The sequence below is a fragment of the Erinaceus europaeus genome, chromosome 15 (assembly GCF_950295315.1).
Source record: "Erinaceus europaeus chromosome 15, mEriEur2.1, whole genome shotgun sequence".
NCBI classification, from domain to species: Eukaryota; Metazoa; Chordata; class Mammalia; order Eulipotyphla; family Erinaceidae; genus Erinaceus; species Erinaceus europaeus.
Window position 1 is genome coordinate 65,475,445 of NC_080176.1, and position 21,623 is coordinate 65,497,067.

The 21,623-nt window shown below is 50.0% G+C and overlaps 1 protein-coding gene across 7 annotated transcripts in view; it reads left to right on the forward strand.

Annotated features, from left to right (window-relative positions):
- Window positions 1-20,104, forward strand: part of MAPK4 (mitogen-activated protein kinase 4) — a 177,676-nt gene extending 157,572 nt beyond the window's left edge. For 5 of the 7 annotated variants that reach the window (XM_060173882.1, XM_060173884.1, XM_060173880.1 and 2 more), the window contains 4 exons: window positions 7,517-7,661; window positions 9,232-9,393; window positions 14,208-14,409; window positions 17,564-20,104. In XM_060173882.1, coding sequence (XP_060029865.1) covers window positions 7,517-7,661; window positions 9,232-9,393; window positions 14,208-14,409; window positions 17,564-18,266 — 1,212 coding nt within the window. In that variant the 3' untranslated portion in view covers window positions 18,267-20,104. Of the gene's footprint in view, window positions 1-7,516; window positions 7,662-7,770; window positions 7,929-9,231; window positions 9,394-14,207; window positions 14,410-14,558; window positions 14,773-17,563 lie in introns of those variants that run through there. The other 2 variants (XM_060173885.1, XM_060173886.1) reach the window with 2 other exon arrangements.
- Window positions 20,105-21,623: the final 1,519 nt, after the last annotated feature.

Here is a 21,623-nt window from a genome sequence, read left to right on the forward strand (position 1 = left end):
CACAGAGGTCTTCCTGGACTCCCACCCTCCCCTGCTTTATTTTCATTCCTAGCACCATCTCCTCTGTAACCATACATTCATCTCTTGAGTGGTCTTTTCCTACTGCACATCTGACACATCTGTCTGCTCTGTGACAGGTTAGGAAAGCCCTGTAGTCCATGACTGTTTCACTCACTGTCAGGACTCATTCTTCTCTCAGCCAGTGAGCAGCTCATTTGGCCTTGCTCAAGTCATTCCCTTCTCCATACACTTTCCTTAGGGTCATTTTGATAATTAAAGATGCATCCTACCTTCACACTCTGTATTCACAATGGCCTGGCATAGCGGAAGTTCTCAAAAAATGGCAGCTAATGGTATTCTTGCCCTTACCTCCAAAGCAGGTGACTAAGCAGTAGCACCCTAGTTCTCAAAGATAGCAGCACTCTGGGAGCCCGTGGAGGTGTGTGTGTGTGTGTGTGTGTGTGTGTGTGTGTGTGTGTGTGTGTGTGTGAGAGAGAGAGAGAGAGAGAGAGGTGGGGGCTGTGACATCTAAATGGTGCCTAGCTTCTGCTCCCAGAGACTCTGGGACAGTGGGTAGGACAGGGGGCCTGAGCACCAGGACTGTCTTCAGTTCACTAGGAGCAGGCTTGAGAGCTGCAGCTCCTGAGTGCTGCCACCAGATTTCTTGATGGCAAAGTCAGTAGGACAAACGTCTATTTCTGTCCTGGCAGCCGATAAATCTTCCTAGAAGGAGCCATTTGCATCCCATTAAAAATGAATCATTTGGGCCCAGCAGGGCCCTTCATTCAAAATTGCTTTTGCTTGAAGACTTAGACCTTGAAGGCTAAGAGCACAAACAGATGAGGAGGGAACTGAGGCTGTAGTCCTCCCTCCAGCCCAACAGCTGGTTCCTGATGAGGATGGTGACAAGACACCTGAGATCCTGGAACATCTCTAGAAAGACAAAACACTTGACCTTGGGTTTGAACTACAGAACTCAGAGCTCAAGCTTTGGACTCCACAGGGAGTCATGTCCAAATCTGTAGCTGTGACAGTGTGCTCTGGATGAACTAGAGGATCACATTTCAAGAGCAGGCTGCTTATTTATTATTTCACACAGAGATAGAGAAGGCGAGACAGAGAGACAGAGTGGTGGTGCCCCTGGTTGAGCACCCATGTTACAGTGTGCAAGGACCTGGATTCGAGTCCCCGGTCCGTCCGTTCCCCCCCCCCCCACAGGAGGAAAGCTTCACAAGTGAAGCAAGGCTGCAGGTGTCTCTCTGTCTCTCTTCCTCGCTATCTCCTCCTTCCCTCCCCATTTCTGGCTGTCTCTATCCAATAAAAATAACTAACAGAAAAAACTTTTAAGAGAAGGCAAAGAGGCAAAGAATGGAAGAAGCCACAGCACTGAAGTTCCTTTCATTCAGTAGGGGCTGGGCTCAGACCTGGGTTGTGAACATGGCAAAGCAGCACACTATCCAAATGAGCTATTTTGCCAACCTAAACATGTTTTTTTAAAAATTATTATTAGTAGTTTAATAATGATTTACAAAATTTTAAGATAACGGGTATAATTCCACACAACTCCCACCACCAAAGTTCTGTGCCCCACCCAGCAATAACCACTCTAGTTCTCCCATGGTCATAGATATGGGCTGAATGTATAGATATACTTTTTGTCAAGTTCATGTTTTTCATTTCTCTGTATTCCACATATGAGTGAAGTCATCCCTTAGCTGGCCTTCACTAAGCATGATCACTGCCAGTTCGATCCACTCATTCCCAAAGATCACACATTATAGTCTTTTTTAAAACTGCTAATAGTACTCCATGGAGTATATGTCTAATGACTTTTTTTTGTATTTATAAGACTGAAATTAGTGATTTTTATTCCATTGGTAACCCCCCTCCCCCCGCCCACCACCATAACTCTTAAGTATTCCTCATAGGGTATTTCTCCACCACCGATATTTTAAACTTTTAATCAGGAAAATGAAAAGGCACCAGAGAAGCGCGCATGGCCTATTTGGACAAAGACTGCTGACCCCAGGTGGAGGCTGATACCCATTTTTATTCATTTCTAAGGTGCCACTTTCACTACCTACACCTGTTACAACCTGTTTTCACACCTACACCTGGTACAACTGCCAAGTGCCCTTCCTTTTTCCTCTTCCCTCTCAGATAAGAGGCTTCCTCAGATTGTTTTTCTTTTTTTTTCACCAAAGCATGCTCATCTCTGGCTGAGGTGATGTTGATGTTTGAGCCTGGGAGCTCAGAGCCTCAGGAACGAGAGTCTTTTGCATAACCATTAGGCTGTATCCCCAACCTACACTTTTTCAGGGGAAATGTGCCAATTTTACCACTCCCTCTTTCTTGTTTAGGAGTGAAAGGAAGCAGATGTGACCAATGTGAAATAAACCAGTTACAGAAAACACATACTGCATGAGTCTTCTTACATGAAGCATCTACTTCAGTCACATTCCTGGACAGGGAGAGGCTGGCTGTCAGGGGTTGGGGGGAACTGAGCTGGGGGAATTGCTTAATAGGTTCAGGCTCAGTTTTGCAAGTTGGAGAGAAGAGGTGGGTAGGAGTGATGGCTGCACAGCAACATTAGTGGGCTTGCGACCTCTACACCGCGTCCTCCGCATGGTTATGGCACAGAGCTCTCTGTGGTGTGCACCAGGGCTCTGGTATCCGCCGGCTCCACACCTGCAGGTCTGACTGGGCATCTGTGGAGATGCTGTGCGGTGCTGCTTGCTACTCCTGCCATGGCTGGTCTGTCCTGAACTTGTCATCTAAGCAATACAGCAGGAGAACGGCTGACCTGACAACCACATTGAATGAAGTGTTATTAGTGATCTAGAGACGAGATGAAGTGTAGAGGGGATGTGTGTGTTAGATGCAAGTGCTATACCACTTTATATGTTTGCTTTGTTTTGTTTGTTTCTTGTTTTATGCTCCTCACCACTGGGACCTCACTGCTCTGGGCTGACTTTTGCAGAGAGAGAGCAGGAAAGAGAGAGGTACTATCAGACCACAACTTGCTCCAGTGCAGTGGATGCTGGATTTAACCCAGGTTGCTCACATGGCAGAGTGCGTGATCCAGGTGAGCATTACAGGACGCCTGAGCATCCTCAGAGTTTGGTATCTGAAAGGTTCCTGGATCAGCACCTGCCCCTCCCCACCCCAGGGATACAGAGGGGTAACATTTTAAAGTAATTATATCATAACCTGTTTAAGTAAAGGTGAAGTGACTACAGAGGACCTGCAGGAAGTTAACTGGGCTTTTGGTTGACTTCTAGGGAAGTCTGGAAAGAGATGATGGGCCTTACTAGGCAGGATTCCCAGGGCAGCCCTGAAGAAGAAGGGTCAGCACATCAGTGTTCAGGCATCTTAGTGGGTAATGAGAACTCGGTGCAGCTGATTTAAGTGTAGGATCTCTTCATCCCTGAGAGGCACCAGAAGACATGCCAATCATTATGTGGTGAGCTGGGGCTTTTTAAAACTGTGTGTTCCTTCTCTCAGCTGGAGAGATCCCCTGCTGTATATTTTCTTAGAAATGAGTTTACCAGAATGCGTTTGGAGTCAGCAACCAGAGAGACAGTTTGACTGGGGAGTCAGTTCTCTTTTTTTTAAAAAAAAAAAGGTTTCTAACATGTCTGGGAAGGACACTGGCATACGTGAGAACCAAGGAGGAGGCTGAAAAGGACAGGGGATACATTTCTGCTTCAGCGTGGCCTCTGGGAGTGCGTTGTTTCTCTAAATGATCCTTTGATGAGCGTCTGTAGCACAGAGAATTAACCTTGATTATAGGTCAGGATGCTACCCGGTTGGAGAACTCTGCCTGGCCCATCCTTTGGGCAAGGCAAATCCTTAATCCTTAGGACTGGCAGGATATTAAAGCTCTCCTAAGGACCAGGCAGTGGTGCACTTGGTTGAGTGCACATGTTACAATGTGCAAAGACCTGAGTTCAAGCCTCTGGTCCCCACCTGCAGGGGGGAAACATCACTAGCAGTGAAGCAGTGTTCTCTCTGTCTCTCTGTCTCCTTATCCCCCCCTCATAATTTCTCTCTGTCCTATCAAATAAATAAATAAATAATCATAAAACTTACTTAGGGGCATGTGGTTCAGCTGTTCCAAAGCTTAAGTAAGCTAGGCTCTGGAGAGTCCACTAGGAAAGGTGGTGTTATCCCATCTGACGTTGCCCATCTGAGGTTGAATACATCTGGCTATCTAGAAGTCTTCCATACACCTGATGGCTCTTGTGTGTGAAAGGCAGGGAACCCCATATTCAGATCAAAGGTGCCCCATTGCACAGTCTGGCACTGATTACCAGCTATTCCTTCTACATGCTGCAGGGTTATGGATAGGTTGCCCCTCTCTCTGTGCCTCCTTGGGAGAAGCCCAACCTCTTCCCAGCCAGTCAGGAAGCTTCTGGAAATTGGCCTATTGGATGTCAGACTGCCACCTCCAGTCACAAATCAGGGAATCATGTTGTCACTGCTATAGCCATGAGCCCTGAGTGCTAGAACCTGACAAATAAGTTTCCCTCGGTATGTGCACCTTTCAATTTTGGACCAGAGAAAGCATTCACCATCTCAACTACCCACTTCTGCTTCTCTAGACAGCAACCTAGAAGCTCCTGGTTGGGAGGTTGTCCTGAGCGTAAGTTAGGTGGGTGTGAGGATCTCCATCTATAGGCTGTATACATGCAAAAGTACAAAGGAAAAAGAAAGAGAGAGACATTATTTTAAAAAATGCAAGGTGTTTGCTTCTACTGAAACAAACCTGGGAACAGGTAAATATACTCATCTCCAGCTAAGGAGTATTTTCCTCTATTCCTCCTTCCTTCTACCAATTTGAGACACTCATCTGAAAAAAAATTGTGTGTGTGTGTGTGTGTGTGTGTGTGTGTGTGTGTGTGTGTCAGTCTCACACACAGGGGAGAGGAAATAATGTGATAATTCATGGCTATCAATGGATCTGTGTTCTCACATTAGAATTCCAGGTAATCCTTGTGGACATTCCCCAGGTCCCGCTTTCTGAATTATGTAGAGAACAAGTTCTCAGTTGCTTGGGTGTGTTTTCCTCTCTGTGAAAACATCAGCACCCAGAGAGAGAGGAGGAAAAAGAGAGAGACATATGCAGGTAGTTATGTTGTCATGAGTGGCTTGGAGTGGAAGAGATGATTGTTATCTGGAAGAAAAGGGTGGCAATTATGTATGAATGTGGACAGATAGTTGTAGAAATGATGGTTGGCCCGTGTCTACAACCTTAGGGAAACTGTGGTGGCTTGCAGTGGGAGACTGAAAATTCAGAACTCTGGTGGTGAGAATGGTGTGAAATTATACTCCTGTTGACATGTAATTTTATAAATCAATATTAAATCACTAAAAAAAATTTAAAAAAAAAAACACCAGTGGCACCACTAGATTCTGCAATGAGGACTCCTTCCCAGAGCACAAGACAGTGAACAGTGGCTGAACTCAGCAAGAATGTTTACCTCTTTAGTAAATAGTCATTCTGCACGCACCCTACGATGAGGGCTATTTCCATCTGCCCTTCACTTGCACCTGCATGAAGCTGGCTTTCTCCATTCTCAACAGGAACTTAGCATCTGCCATTTGTGGCAGTCATCATAATCATCAGCACCAAAGCAGCTGGCTTGCTTTGATATGTATGTGTGGCTACTGCTGAGACTCAGCCACTGGCTAGAGGCAGTTCCTGTGTTTCATCCATCCTTACCCCATTGGTGGTGATAATGAACTTGAGTATGGCTTCAAGTTATCCATCCTCTTAACTAGATAAGGGCAGATTTGCTCTGCATAGTTACATCAAATCAGTTGGGGAAAGCATGTATATATACCTTTAAACATAGAACATAAAGAACAAGGGGACAGACAAAACTGATCTCAGCAAGATAGCTCAGCTGGGGAGGGTACCTGCTTTGTCATGAGCAGGACCTAGGTTCAAGCCCAGCCCCCCGCCCACAGGGGAGAAGCTTTGGTGCTATGGAGGCCTTTCCCCCCCCCCTCACTCCCTCCCTCTTACTTTTGCTTTTTCTGTCATATCTTTCTCTCTTTATGTCAAAGAAAAAAAAAAAAAACAATCATCCAGAGCAGTGAGACCTTGACAGTGGGGGGAAAAAGCCCAGACCTAAAATTTATCCCCTAAATGTTAACTACAAAAGAGAGGTTACCAGAGGGGGAGATTGAAGGGGAAACTAAGAGTACAGGAAATTCAATATATAGTAGTGGAGAGATATTACCAGCACTTTTGGTGGCCAGTCTTGGTTTGAGAACTTGCTCTTGAAGAGACATTTCCATTCCTGAAGCATAATCACAATAATGTGAACCAATGTTAACTCATTAAAATAATCTGTGGTAAACACAGTAACTGGTAAAGTATAAATAAAATGGTAGTATCTTGGATCCCTTTTTAAAGACTGTGTGTGTGTGTGTGTGTGTGTGTGTGTGTGTGTGTGTGTGTGTGTGTGTGTGTGTGTGTGTGTTGTTTCGATGGGTTATGTTGTTTTCGCCGGGCTGGCTTCACGGGCGGGTAACAGACAACCAGGGACTCATGGTTGAGCTGTAGGCAGTATCTCTTTATTCATGCAGGACGCAGCACAATCTAAGACGAGCTAAGTTAAACTCAAAGTACAGTACTGTAAAACTCACAATGCTGTCTTTATATATACTTGCCAAGTAAGGTGGAAACAGGATGTGACATAGAGAGGGTGGAGAGAAAAGTGACTGGTGAAAATCAGAGTGTGACAAAGAGGGGGTAGAGCAGGCGAGAATCCTATCACTGAACCACAAATGCCCTGGAGGGAGGGTGGAACTTGTTAACAGTGGTTATGTAAATAGAATGAAGTGGTTATGTAAATAGAATAGTGTTAAGCAGGGGGGATTTAAACCAAATGAAACAGAAGGGGTCTCATGCATACCAACATGAGAGAGAGAGAGAGAACCAGAGTGATACTGTGGTACATGCAATGCCAGAGAGTGAGCTTGAGGCCTCTTGGTTGCTAGTCCAGCACATTATCCTCTGCACCACTTCCCAGGTCACCACTGGATCCTTTTCTAAAGAGAAAAATTCCAGGATCTCATAAGATTCTCCCACCTCAAGCCAATGGCATGCCTTCAAAGTGTGAAACTTCACCAGTGGTGGAGTGATACCATGATGTCTGTCCTTTCTCTTTCTGTCTCTGTCTCTCTGTCTCTCTGTGTCTCTCAACCGAAAGGAAAGAAAGGGGGGGAGGCTACCAGGAGCAGTGGTGTCACACAGTTACTGAAACCTAGCAGTAACTCTGGTAGCAATAAAAATAATACCCCTCCCCACCAAAGCCTTTAAGCCTCACAGGTATTCCGATTCCCTCCAGCTAAGCCGCCTCAACAGGCTGAACGAGTGGAAGGTTCTTGAATGGGGACTGGGAGTTGGGGTTGGGGAGCTGTCTCCACCTGTAGGGAAACGAGGAGGCCTGGGAGAGGGTATCTGCTAGGGACTGACCAGCAGAGTGGGGTTTTTGTCTTCCAGGGGTATCTGTCTGAGGGGTTGGTCACCAAGTGGTACCGTTCACCACGCCTGCTCCTGTCCCCTAACAACTACACCAAAGCCATTGACATGTGGGCGGCTGGCTGCATCCTGGCAGAGATGCTCACGGGGAGGATGCTCTTTGCAGGTACGTTGTTCGCCCCCTCACCCTCCTCTGCGACTGAGGTCTATGAGAAGGAAGAACTGTGTGCTCCAAATCTGCTAGCCACAAAACAGGCTGGCCTTTCTCTCTGCAGTTACACCTGGAGCTTTAATGGCACTACTTTGTGACACCTTGCTGGCATGGCGGGTGAAATACTGCAAATAGCCGTTGAGTAGATGGGTTTTGGAACTCTGGGGTCCACTTGCCCTCGGACACTTTGAGATGGACTGTTAGATATGCCAGTCCTATAAGCTCAGTCCCTTCCTCTTCTTTGCTCCCTGCCTCTGGAGAGCTCATTTGGTGAGGAGACCCCCATAGGGGTTCCCAGAGTCCCAGGTGAACCCCTGCAGGCACTCACTGCAGAGAGGTCAAAGGAACTCCTCCAGGTGCATGCTGGGGCTGCAGGTGCATTCAACAGCAGTACTCATGGGGAGGGGTGCTCACCACTAGCCTCTGGCCCACTGGGATCCCTGAGCACTGGCAGTAAGGGGAAGGTTCTCTGAGTAGCTGGAGCGGGGACAGGGAGAGGATCAGGGATCTTCTAGGGATAGCAACAGTTTGGCTGTGTATTTAACTCTGCCGAGGTGAGTAAAAAGACAAAGCGCAGGGATAAATGGGAGGAATGGAGGTGAGAACAGAGAGGAAGTCAGAGAGGAGCAGCAAGGAGACAGACCTGAGTGACACAAACAGGATTCACACCCAGCAGCCAGCTGATGCCTGCCAGGGGGAAGATGTAAGTTACTATTGTGTTGAATGAATGAATGAATGAATGAATGAATGAATGAATGAACAAATGCTTGTCTCCACCCAATGCCCCCATGATATCCCCACTAGCCTGGCATATCTGTCTTTTCCCTCTGCCCATAGGAGACAAGCATGCTAAGGTACTTCCCACTTCTTTTTTAATTGTTGATGTAGTTATTGTTATTGTAATTGATGTCATCGTTGTTGGATAGGACAGGGAGAAATGGAGAGAGGAGGAGAAGACAGAGGGGGAGAGAAAGAAAGACACCTGCAGACCTGCTTCACTGCCTGTTAAGCGACTCCTCTGCTGGTGGGGAGCCGGGGGCTTGAACCGGGATCCTTACACCTATCCTTGCGCTTTGCGCCACCTGTGCTTAACCCACTGCGCTACCGCCTGACTCCCGATACATACCACTTCTAACTGATGATTTCTGATTTCCCCCCTCCTAACCGGTATCCTTAGCAGGACCCTCTTAGCCCTGAAGTCACTCCTTTGTCCAATGGGGCAAAGAGTGTGCCGAGAGGCATGCAGGAAGAAGTTTGGAAAGCTCTCAACCAAGCCACTGGTCCATCCCAGAGGGAGGCATTTGACAGAAGCAAGTCCCACAAGGCCAAGCAACCCGCCCACAGTCACCCAGCAAGTCAGTGGCAGAGCAAAGAGCTCTGTGCAAGCTACTGGCTCCCAGCCCAGCATAGCCCCCACTCTCCCATGTCCTGTCAGCCCTGCAGGCCAGGCCTCCTGGAGTGGCTCGGGGCTTCTCAACACCCAGCTCTGGGCAACACAGCTGACCATCTGGTGTTTCCTTCCCAGGGGCTCACGAGCTGGAGCAGATGCAGCTCATCCTGGAGACCATCCCTGTTATCCGAGAGGAGGACAAGGACGAGCTGCTCAGGGTCATGCCCTCCTTTGTCAGCCACACCTGGGAGGTGAAGCGGCCACTGCGCAAGCTGCTCCCTGAGGTGAACAGTGACGGTACGGAGTCTGCAGGCTGCACCTGGCTTTCATCTGGGGTTTCTGGGGGGTCGCATAGGTGGTCTCCTCCGCAGGACCAAAGGCCAAGCACACTCCCTAGACGTGTAGGCATGGAATCAAGGGCCCCCTGCCATAGCCATCTGCCCTGGCTACTCCCAGCCTGGGGAAGTCACTGTGTGGACAGACAATATGCACTTTGATTTTTTTTAAAGGGCAATGAATTTATTAGGGTCTAGTCACACGAGACATGGAGTAGACAGGTAAGAGAGAGCAGTTTGACATCAGCATAGAGTTGAGTTTGGAGAATTGTTTAAGAATAGATAACAAGGCTGGGGAAGACAGCAGGATGGACATGCAAACAGACTCTGCTGCCTGAGGCTCCCAGGTCACAGGTTCAATCCTCCGTACCACCATAAACCAAAGCACTGCTCTGCTGAAAAAACAAGATACATCAGTGAGGTAATTGTGACCACGAGCAGTATGGCATTTGTAAAGCCCTTGGTCTAGGACGCTGCCCTGTCACCTCACCTGTTAAACTAGCACTGGGCTTCATGCTACCAGGATGCCCCTATGTTAGATAGGATGTAGGTTCAGTCACTCCTGACAGTGACCCCGAATTCTCAATGATGCAAATAAGTTTTGCTTTGTTTGCCTGTGTTTGGCTTTTTGCAGCCAGGTCTTTGCTGGAGCTTCACACATGCAAAATTCTGCCAATTATGGCAGATTGTATTTTTAGTTTTTTGTTCTGTTTTGTCTCCAAATAGAGACAGAGAGGAAGAAAGAGAAATATCATTCCACCCCCAGTAAAGTTTCTTTTGTTGGGTGGTCCCATGTGGTGGGAGCATTCAGGGGCCTTGAACCTGGGTCCTTGTGTATGGTAAAGTATGTTGTGACCTTCTGGTGAGTCATTTCTAAGTCCCAAGATCAGTTTCTTATCAAATAAAAAAGAAGTCAAAACATATTCTCTCTATATGTGTGTGTGTGTGTGTGTGACACACACACATAGTTTTTATTTATAAAAGGAAACACTGACAAAAACCACAGGATAAGAGGGTTACAACTCCACACAATTCCCACCACCAGAACTCTGTATCCCATCCCCTCCCCTGATAGCTTTCCTATTTCTTACCCCTCTGGGAGCATGGACCAAGGGACATTATGGGATGCTGAAGATGGAAGGTCTGGCTTCTGTAATTGCTTCCCCGCTGAACATGGACATTGACAGGTTGATCCATACTCCCAGCCTGTCTCTCTCTTTCCTTAGTGGGGCGGGAAGCTGGAGAAGCAGGCTCCAGGACACATTGGTGGGCTTGTCTGCCCAGGGAAGTCCGGTTGGCATCACGGTAGCATCTGGAACCTGGTGGCTGAAAGAAAAAATAACATATAAATCCAAGCAAATTGTTGATTAATCATGAACCTAAAGGCTGGAATAGTGCAGATGAAGATTTGGGGTCTCTGTTTTGTAGATAGTTAGTAGTACTATTTTAGTTATATTCCAAAGGGCCAATGACTATATGAGTGTGTTTTGGAGGTGTTTAGGAGGTGCCAGGGCTTGTGCCAGGGCTTGTGCCAGGGAGAGAAAAGGTTTCATGTAGGACATGAACTGGAGGGGCTGAGCCCGGGGGTGGGGAGGCATGCCCCTGTGGAGACTGCTGAAGGCGGAGTCAGGCTCTGGGGTGATGGTGAAAGGGGACAGATTTAGGACTGACCTTAGGGGAGACTTTCTCCCCCCTGGGGATTCCCGGGAGTGTCTGAGCACTAGCTAGAGCACATGCTGTCAGTAAGTGGAGAGAGGGGATGTTCACCTTCACTGCGACCTTCAGGACTAATGCTTTCCAGCTTCACTGCTCACTAGGCCTTTCAGGAATATGATGGTGATGCCGTCAGTGTGGAGTGTGTTAACTCTCTCAGTTCTTTGCCAAAAGTTTTAATGTATTAATAATAGATGGGGCCAAAGGAGTCCAAAGAATGAAATATGGGGGTCAGGAAACAGTAGGTAGAATACATGCCTTATCATGTGAGGACCTGGCTTCAATCCCAACACCACAAGGAAGCCACATGGGCAGCACCAGTGGAGGGAGGGGACTCATGGATGATGGAGCAGTGTGGTATATTGGTGTCTCTTCCTCTCTTTCTCATTCTAAGGACACAGAGTAAGAAAATTGGGGGATGGGTGGTGCCGGGATAGCCTGAGGGTACTTCTTCCCGAGCTAGTGCTCTCTGGCTTGGAGAGAACTCAACTGGAGCCTATCTAGGCTGCTGCGTGGGAGGGATCAGGAACTCGTGCTGCACTAACTTCTGCAGGAGATACACTCTGGAACTCTCGGAGCCGGAAAGCAATTTCCAAGTGTCTTTAATCAGAAGAGCAGCTGTTTTTATACTCTCCAAGTAGGGTGGAAACAGGATGTGATATAGAGAGGTGGGGAGAAAAGTGACTGGTGAATATCAGAGTGTGACAAGGAGGGGGCGGAACAGGCGAGAATCCTATCACTGAACCACCAATGCCCTGGAGGGAGTGCTTTATGTAAATGTAAAAGTGATTTATGTAAATAGACCAAAGCTTTGAATGGGTTCAGTAAATCCCTATGTAGGCATATGGTTAAGCAGAAGCCAGGGGGAGGTGGCATACTACCCAACATCGTGGTGCTTCACCCAGTAGAATGTACACATTACTGTGATTGACCCACCTGCAAGAGGAAAAATTGATAAACAGTGGAACAGTGCTGCAGGAGTCTCTTGGTCTCTCCCTCTCCTTCTATGCATTTTTTTTTTTGCCTCCAGGGTTATTGCTGGAGCTCAGTGCCAGCACTATGAATCCACTTCTCCTGGCGGCCATTTTTTCCATTGTTTATTAGATAGGACAGAAAGAAATTGAGAGAGGAGGAGAAGATAGAGAAAGAGAATGATAGACACCTGCAAACCAGCTTCACCGCATGTGATGCAACCCCCCTGCAGGAGGGGAGCCGGGGGCTCAAACCAGGATCCTTGCATGGGACCCTGTGCTTCGTACTATGTGCGCTTAACCTGGTGCACTGCCGCCAGGCCCCGACTCTCCATTCTCTATAAAAAAATAAATAAAACTTTAAAAAGACAGAAAACATGACTGCTGGGAAGAGAGGAGTCATGCAGGCACAGAGCCCCAGCAATAACCCTGGTAGAAAAGAAGGGAGGGAGAGGAGGAAGAGGGAAGGAACGAAGGAAGGAAACAGGCAAGGAGCTAGAAAACTGGCTGGGAAGCCCAAGACAGCATGGAGGGCACTTAGTGGCACGGTGCATGTGAGAATGCCTGGGCCTTAGTGGCACGGTGCATGTGAGAATGCCTGGGCTTATTCCCCAGGGGAAAAAGGTATAGTGAGATGGGCAGGCCAGGCCAGAGAATTGGTGGGATCGTCCAGACTGGAGCTAGGCAGTGACAGCTGGCCCTGTCCCACACACCTATTTCTTCCCAGTTCTGGGACTTGGTGTGGCTGAGCCTCCATTAGGTCTGCAGCCCTGAGCTTGAAACCATGCTCTGGGCCCTCCAGAGCTTGAGGGCAGGGAGTGATCAGAGTTGCTGCTGCTGAGTGATCTTTCAGACTAGGATTACCAAGTAGCTCTATATCCTCCTGGGAGGCCAGTGACCTTCAGAAGCCATAGATTTCTTGAATCATTGATGAATTTTCCTGCAAAGTGAGCCAGGGATGATGGTGTGAGGGGCAGGGAGATGGTGGGAGCTGAGCCCATCCAGAGTCCCTCTGAGGAACAGCAGCTGAGGCCTTGAAGCTCAGCTGTCTTTCTGCTTCCTATGTCTGGTATGGCCTGATGAGCCAAGTCAAGCAGAGCCTCTGGTGCTGAGAAGTCACGCCAGCTGCATCTGGCCCCAGTAGCACCCAGCAGCCAGCTCAAAGGGCGGTGGGCACTGGCCCTGCTCAGGGAAAGGGTACTTCATAGCTGCTCAGTCAGTGCCCACTCCTCATGCCTGCCAGCCGCTGAAATCTTGACATGCATTCCTACTAGTCAGAACACAGCCACTGTTCAATGGCCCTGGTTATTCCTATAAGGGGAAAGTGGCCCCACCCATCCCCAGGTTCCAGCTGCTCAGGACCACCCCTGCAGGCTGCAGGGGGGGCTTCAACCAGGCTGATGAATACCTTCAACAACAGGCCTGTTGGCTTTTGTGAGGTTCCAAGGGCAACATCTGGTAGAGAACTCAGAACTTAGAGAACAGGGCTCCTCCTGTCCTCCCCTCCCCCACCTCACCACCACACACACATACCCACCACACCTTTCATCTGTTAGGCTTTGCAGTAAAGCTCTGTACCAGTGGCACATGGGAAGAGAGGGTTCCCAGCCCACGAGGCAGACTCAACAAGTTACACATACATGACAGTGATGGAAAGCCAGCATGGAACCGCCTCCAAGGTGTGTCCCACACTGCTAGAGATCTACAATGGAACTGAGCCCCCTTGCAGGGTCCTGCTCACTGCATACCTTCTGGGGGCCCCTTTCCTGCTCTGCTGTCACTGTTCCCTGGGATTGTGGTCACATAAACTCTATGCACCCCAATTCCTGTGCCAGAAACATTCAGCCCAGATCAGAGTCCCAGTCCTGGCCCCCCTCTAACCCACAGTAACTTGAAGCAAGTCACTCAACCCCTGAATCTCTGTGGGTTAAAAGTGTGAAGTCAAAACTGCAGTGCCTGATCTGAGTGTTTCTTGAGGCTAGTGAGAACACCTCCTGCCCCCAGCACTCCTTTCCTTGAGTGCAAAGTACACAGACTGGGAGTGGCCCCCTGCTGGCCAGTCCCCAACTTTGACCTGCTTTGCCCCCAACAGCCATCGACTTTCTGGAGAAGATCCTGACCTTTAACCCCATGGATCGGCTCACAGCTGAGATGGGGCTGCAGCACCCCTACATGAGCCCCTACTCATGCCCCGAGGACGAGCCCACCTCGCAGCACCCCTTCCGCATCGAGGACGAGATGGACGACATCCTGCTGATGGCCGCCAGCCAGAGCCAGCTCTCTGCCTGGGACAGGTGTGACGGGGCTCGGGCTCAGCCTCCTGAGCCCACATCTCCATCCTCCCATTTCCCTACTGTCTCCGGTCCTGGTCCTCTGGGACCTTTCTTTCTGGCTCCCAAGTTGTCTACAGGATGCTCCCCCCCCACACACACCTTGTCCTCAGACACTCCCAGTTCCCAATAGGTGACTGGCAGGAAGCCTTCTGCGCACCAGGGGCCTTCCCTTTGTGCGACAGCTGCCATTCACTCCCTCCCCACCCAGGTCTACCAGCAGCAGTAGCTCCCTGCCCGGACTGGGAATCTGCACTTGGGGGACAAAGTGTATGTGTGTGTGTGTGTGGGGGGGGGGGGTCTGGGTGGTGACACAGCCAGTTGTGCAAGGACCAAGGTTTGAGCCCAAGCTCCCCACCTGCCAGGGGGAGGGGAGGGTGCTTTACAAGTGGTCAAGCAGGTCTGCAGGTCTCTCCCTATGGTCCCTTCCTCTCTCAACTTCTCTTTGTCCTATCAAATAAAAATAGAAAAGAAAAAAAAGAAAGAACTGGCCACTGGGAGTGGTGGATTTCTCATGCAGACTCTGAGCCCCAGGGATAACCCTGGTGGCAAATAAAAGGGAGGGGGAAAAAAGGAAAGAAAGGGCACCAGTGCAAATAGAGCACTGTCACCACTTCCACTCACACAGAGCAGTTGCAGAAGGCCATTGAGCCGCACAGCTAGTCCCTGTCCACCACATGGAGCCTCTGCTACTCTGCACCCACACCAGACCCTGCTAAGCAGCCCCAGACCTCACTCCTGCCAAACTGGGCTGAGCCTCAGAATCCTTCTCAACCTAGTGTCCCTGGAAAGTCACCACCACCGAGTCAGAGAGGTGGGAGATACTTTTTTTTAAAGCACTGTCTGTGTAGGCCTGTGATCATCTTTTGGGTCCCTTCCTGTTCTGATGTCTGCAGATCACACAGCTAAACAGTTGTGTATCATCACCATCTGCTCATCCTGGGAGGAGCACCAGGAGCCGCTCAGTTTAGAAACAAAAGTCGAGGGCTTAGCAACTGGAGTTGTGTGGGGGGGGAGGGCTTGGTGGGAGCCCCACTGCTCGTGGTAGGAATGTGACGGCCAGTTACATAAGTGACAGATGAGCAATTTCTCTGCTTCAGTCACTTGGCAGATTATGGCTGCAGAGTAAAGATGTCACCGAGGGAGGGCCAGGGCATTGTGGCTATTTTGGGGACAGGTTTGGGGCTTGTTGCTGTTGCTTGTTGTGATTGAGGGTTGCCAGCAGATTAATGAAGACTCTCTTCTGCCAAGTCCATGCTAGGCCTGCCCTTGGCCATGTCCCCACGGCCTCCTCCACCCACCCCTACTGCAGCTGGAGACACAAGGCCTTCACTCAGCAAATTTCACCCTAGGAATATTAGGGCTGTGACTTGGGGCTGATGCCAGGCTAATTGGGAGCTGTCCATTAGTGCTAATGGGCTGGGGAACCAGGGTCCTTCCCTTCATGTACCATATCCTTGGCCACTTCTAGAGCTTTCCCAGTATGGAAAGTCCTTCCACCAGTCTCCAATTTGGAGACACCATCAGTGTGTAATAAAGATGACAGTCTTCTTCAGTTCTCCCTTCAAGAAATTTCAGTCACCTTGAGGGTCTCCATGGGAGGAGGCAGGTCCCCCTCTGGGAAGGCCTCCTCCCCTGATATCGTCATCATGTGGGCCACTGCTACCAGCCTGTCTCTTCACACAGCCAAACCCTCATGCCCTGTGGTTTCTCCTGTGTGCATGCAGGTGTCCTGTTCCAGACCAGGTGGCTGCTAGCTGCTGCCTCCTGTGTGCTCCCTGCCCCCATTCCTACCCCCCCCCTCCACTCTGCAGAGAATGCAGGCTCAGAGAGAGCCCTGCACTTCATTTGCTTTCGGCTAGCTTACTTCATCCACTGTGGCTGCAGGACAGTCGACAGCAGGCAGAATGCCATGGCCTTTCCTGAAGGTGGCATCTTTCCACAGACCCCATCTGCTCTGTGTCTACACAGTGCTGCCAAGGATCCAGGACAAGAGTTCTGGCCCTGGATCAACCTTGGTATCATTAGGAGAAGCTCTGAAACCTTACTGATGCAAAGCCCCTTCCCCAGTCCAGACAGGCTGCATTAGAATTGAGGAGAGGGGGATATTCTATTTTTAACCCCCCACCCCAGATGATTCTCAGCCCCAGTCAGAGCTGAGAAGTACTCCTTAGGGCCTTGCTTCTCCAAGTGTGGGCCAAGAAGGCAGCAGTACCTGGAAACCTATTAGAAATACAGACTACCCCAAACCCCCATCCTCTCCCTCTCAGATCCACATTCAGCTTGCCCCAGCAGGGAGGGGTTCAGAGTCTGCATTTGAGTGAGGTCACCGAGTAATCTGTGCACATGCGCACAATTGGGGAGCACTGCACAAGATGATCCAAAGGGCAGGGAGTTTGTCATTTTGCTCATTTCTGTGTCTGGTGACGATGCCTGGCACATAGTAAGTGCTCAAGAAATAACCAAAGGTTATTGAATATTAACAAATACCTGGATGGATCCAATCAACTCCTCTAACTCAGCAGTCTGGGCTCACCATTTCCCTTTTGTTTTAATAATTTTATTAAAACAAAAGGCTAGTGGTGTACAGTACAACTGTTGACACATGAATACAGTTTCTCATCGCCTCCATACTAGATGTCTGCTTACACTCACCCCCCAACTTAGGTCCTTTTGCAGCATCATGCACTAGGACCCCAGAGCCCCCTCCCCCGTACACACCTACATACACACCCAGCTCCTTCCCTGCCTGCCTTCCCCAGAGTCCTTTGCTTTGGTGCGACACACCAAACTTTGCTTTTTCCCTTTTCTGCCCTTGCTTGTGAAGTTCAATGTATGAGTGAGATCATCTTGGTATATTCATCCTTCTCTTTTTAGTTTATGTCACTTAACATGATGCTTTCAATCTCCATCCAAGATGAGGCGACACCATTTCCTTATCCGCCCCCCTTCAGGTGGAAAGCACAGGAGTTGGAGGGAGGGGCGGGGAGGGGGGTGGCTCACAGGGGATCCCTGGGGTGCAGAAGAGGATCAGGGTGTATGAGTCCATCTAGCCCCCACACCTCTGTCAAGCCATAGGCCTGGAAATCCGATCCTGCTTCCTTCTGCACCCACGCAGGTACCCCGTGAGCCTGTCGTCGGACCTGGAGTGGCGGCCAGACCGGTGCCAGGACGCCAGCGAGGTGCAGCGCGACCCGCGCGCCGGCTCGGGGCCGCTGGCGGAGGACGTGCAGGTGGACCCGCGCAAGGACTCGCACAGCAGCTCCGAGCGCTTCCTGGAGCAGTCGCACTCGTCCATGGAGCGCGCCTTCGAGGCCGACTACGGGCGCTCCTGCGACTACAAGGTGGGGTCGCCGTCCTACCTGGACAAACTGCTGTGGCGCGACAGCAAGCCTCACCACTACTCGGAGCCCAAGCTCATCCTCGACCTGTCGCACTGGAAGCAGGCGGCCGGCGCGCCCCCCTCGACGGCGGGGGCGGGCGGCGAGCCCGGGGCGCGCGGGGAGGAGCCCGCCAGCCTCTTCCTGGAGATCGCGCAGTGGGTCAAGAGCACCCAGGGCGGGGCCGAGCGCGCCAGCCCGCCCCCCGCCGACCCCGAGCGCCCCCTGGCGGCCTCCCCGCCCGCCCGCCGGGCCCCCCTCGACGGCGGCGGCGCCAGTCCCCAGTTCGACCTGGACGTGTTCATCTCGCGCGCCCTGAAGCTGTGCACCAAGCCCGAGGACCTGCCGGACAGTAAACTGGGCGACCTCAACGGCGCCTGCCTCGCCGAGCACCCGGGCGACCTGGTGCAGACTGAGGCCTTCTCCAAAGAGAGGTGGTGAGGGCAGAGGAAGGCACTCCAGGGAGCCCGCGCCCACGAAAAACCAGGCCTGACGCCATGGGGCCGCCTTGCTGGCAACCTCCGCCGTCCCTCCTGTCCCCTCTCTGCTGCCTTGGGGTCAGCAGAACACAGCCAGGATCCCAGGAGCGAGAGGAATGTCCGTTTTCTTAAACTGCCTTAATAACTTAGCCTTTAAGCTCTGGGAGTGAGTTTGCGTTGTAGCCTAGTTGGGGCGTGAGAGAGGAGGAGGCAGTTGAAGTGAAGGGGGAGGATCTTTCCTCTGGGCTAAAACTAGAGTCGGCAGGCCCTCCCTGGGTGGCCAGGTGCGGAGGAAGCTTGCAGGCTTAGTGTTGAAACCTCTCATCCAACTGGCCTTGGGTGACCGATGAGGAAGGACAGTGAGGTTTAGAAAGACCAAAAGAGACCCTGAAGGTCAGGGTTGGGACGAGCCTTGCATCCCAGTTTCCTGGGTCACCACACATTATCTTCCTCTGCTGGGGTGGTTCTGGTAGTCACTCGGAAAACTGAGTCCAAGATGTGTCTTCCCTGCCCATCACCTGCAGACCGGCACCATGCTCTTTCACTCTGAGCAGTGTTCCTTCTATCTCCAAATTGGAAACTGGGCCAGTTTCTCTCCCTGAGTCACCAAGCATATCATTTCTGACTTCTCAAGTAGTTAAACACTGTCGCTGGCCGCGCCTTGCATTGGCCCTGCACCTCTGAAACCCTGGTAGAGCTGACCAGCTGGAGTCTGTGGGCGAGCAGCTCCAGAAGCTCCTTCTCCCAGGCCTTGCACCACCTCCTCCAGAGCTTCCTTCCTATGCACTTTGCCGCCCTTCAGTGACTCAGAGACACAGCCCTAGTTGCCCTGGGGACACCTGTCCATTCTGGTGAGTGTGAAGACAGCAGTTCCAAGAATCTCACCACCCTTATACACTCCTCTGCAAGCCACCCAGGGAAGAGTGCTTAGGAGAGGTGCTTTCCCACTTGCCTGTCACCTATTAACCCTGACCTTGACACTGAGCCTCCACCTAGCCCTAGCTCTAAAGAAGCACACTGGGGAGCATGACCTCGGGGCCCAGGGCTACAGAAAGATAGGAAGGTTTAAATGGTAGAGTGGCAACTGCGAACAAAGGTCCTCAGGTGAGCCAGGCACCAGCAAAGGGGCACCACAAGGAAAAATTCAGAGCTACCACCCTGCCTCCCTCCCCAGTTGGATGAGTTTGGAGAATGCAAACCCAGAGGAGCACTGGCACATGAACTAAGTAGCTGTGAGTCTGCACAGCAGGCTTTCTGCGGTAGCAGAATCCTATCTTCTGGAATGTTCTGCCGTTTCTCCACTGCTGGCCAGCTCCCTCTGCCCTGCCCCCCAACTAAGATACCGCGGGAAGTCTAGCCAAGCTGTTCAGCAGAGGGTTCCCCAGCTGGCCTTGGGCTGTGCTCCCCCTCACCTCATCAGCACCTTAAGTACTCCAATCTGCTAACTAGGGTTTATACATTGAAACCTGCAACATATTAGAAGCTTCTATTTAAAGGCAAAGTTCACATTGATTTTTAAACGGGAACTTATGTAAATATGAAGCATCGACTTCCTTTTTTTTTTTTTTTTTTTTTTTGAAAGATGATGATGTCTCCCCCCCTCTTGTGCCATTTGTCCTCAGAGGATGGTTTTGCTTTTTTCTCTTTGCTTTCTTTTTCTTGGTAAAGGAACAAGCTGACCCAGACCAGGAGTTCATACAGAGTTGTCACTACAGAGGAATTGTTACTACTACTCATGCTTTGTTTTTCAATCTGTTCAACTTGATCAGGACAGGCCAAATAAAATCTTACTGGAACGTGGAGTTGTGTATTTTATGTGAGTAGGGTCTCACACATTTGCATAGTATCTGGCCCTCTCTGGCGGTGGTGGCTAATTTATCAGATGCAACCTGTTGTCTCTTTGCTCCCAGGAGAGCCTCTGCTTTGAGGAAGGATAGAAGGAAGATTCTACCTTGAAGATAACCCAGAAAGCGGTTCTAGAATTACCCAAGGCAGACCTGCTGTTCATGTTATAGATTTCAAACTGTCTCCTGGGTACCCTACACTCTGCTCTGAACTCTTAACTGCCTCTCTTTCCACAGCAAAGACCCTGTGGCCTCAAAGCCTGCAAGATTTATTATGCAATCTTTTACAGAAAAAGCTTGCTGACCCTTGGCCTAAGGCACCATGTGGTTTCGTCTTCTCGGTGAGTAAAACTTGCCTTGTCTTTCCTTGTCACCGACATTCTAGTTCAGAAATGTCAGCGTTTCAGAATGTCATTTACTTTTCCATTATTTGCACTGAGGAGACATTATGCCAGAAGTCCTCGTTAAAAATCTCTTAGCTGGAGTGGTTAGAACAGCAAAGAATGGGAGTCGGGCTGTAGCACAGCGGGTTAAGCGCAGGTGGTGCAAAGCACAAGGACCGGCATAAGGATCCCGGTTCGAACCCCGGCTCCCCACCTGCAGGGGAGTCGCTTCACAGGCGGTGAAGCAGGTCTGCAGGTGTCTATCTTTCTCTCCTCCTCTCTGTCTTCCCCTCCTCTCTCCATTTCTCTCTGTCCTATCCAACAACAACAACGATAATAACTACAACAATAAAACAACAAGGGCAACAAAAGGGAATAAATAAATAAAATATTTTTTTTTAAAAAAGAACAGCAAAGAAGAAGCTCAGTTTGAAGGTTATGATTTCTAGTGGAATTACTAAGCTCCAGGTAGAAGGGTCTTATTTTAATGTCCCCAACTGCCTGGTTTTAAGTCAGATTTCAGCCAGGGTACATAAAACAGCATCTTCTCGTACTCAGATGGAATGATTGAGAGTCTTAGCTCTCTTGCCCAAGTAATAGCCTGTTCAGGTAATAACCTTGCCCTCGCTCATTTCTCAGCGTATGTGAATATGAACAGTAGATGGGGGTGTGTAGGTGATCTAGTTCAAGTCCCCTTCTTTGGCAGAAGAATTATCTAAAGTCCAGAGCTGTCACAGGGTTAGTGGCACAGCTGTAATTTGGGCCCATACAGTCTTTCCAGAACCAAACTCAACTCAGCCCAGCTGGTGTACAGGTGCTGGGACCGAGACTTGAAGGAACAATTCAGCCCTGGGGATGAAGCAAAGACAAACAGCAAAAGAACAAGAGCCTGTGCTCCATTACCCGGATGCTGGAGACCTCGTCTCTGGCTGCCTGGAGTCATGGGACTGACTTTAGAAATATCTGTTGCTCTTCCAGATAGCTCACCCCACCCCCACCCCTGCATGATCCAGATGCTAAGTATAAATGTGCACTGGTGGTTAGTTTTTAGGTTTTGTCATTGTTGTTGTTTCAAAAAGCAAACCATTTGAC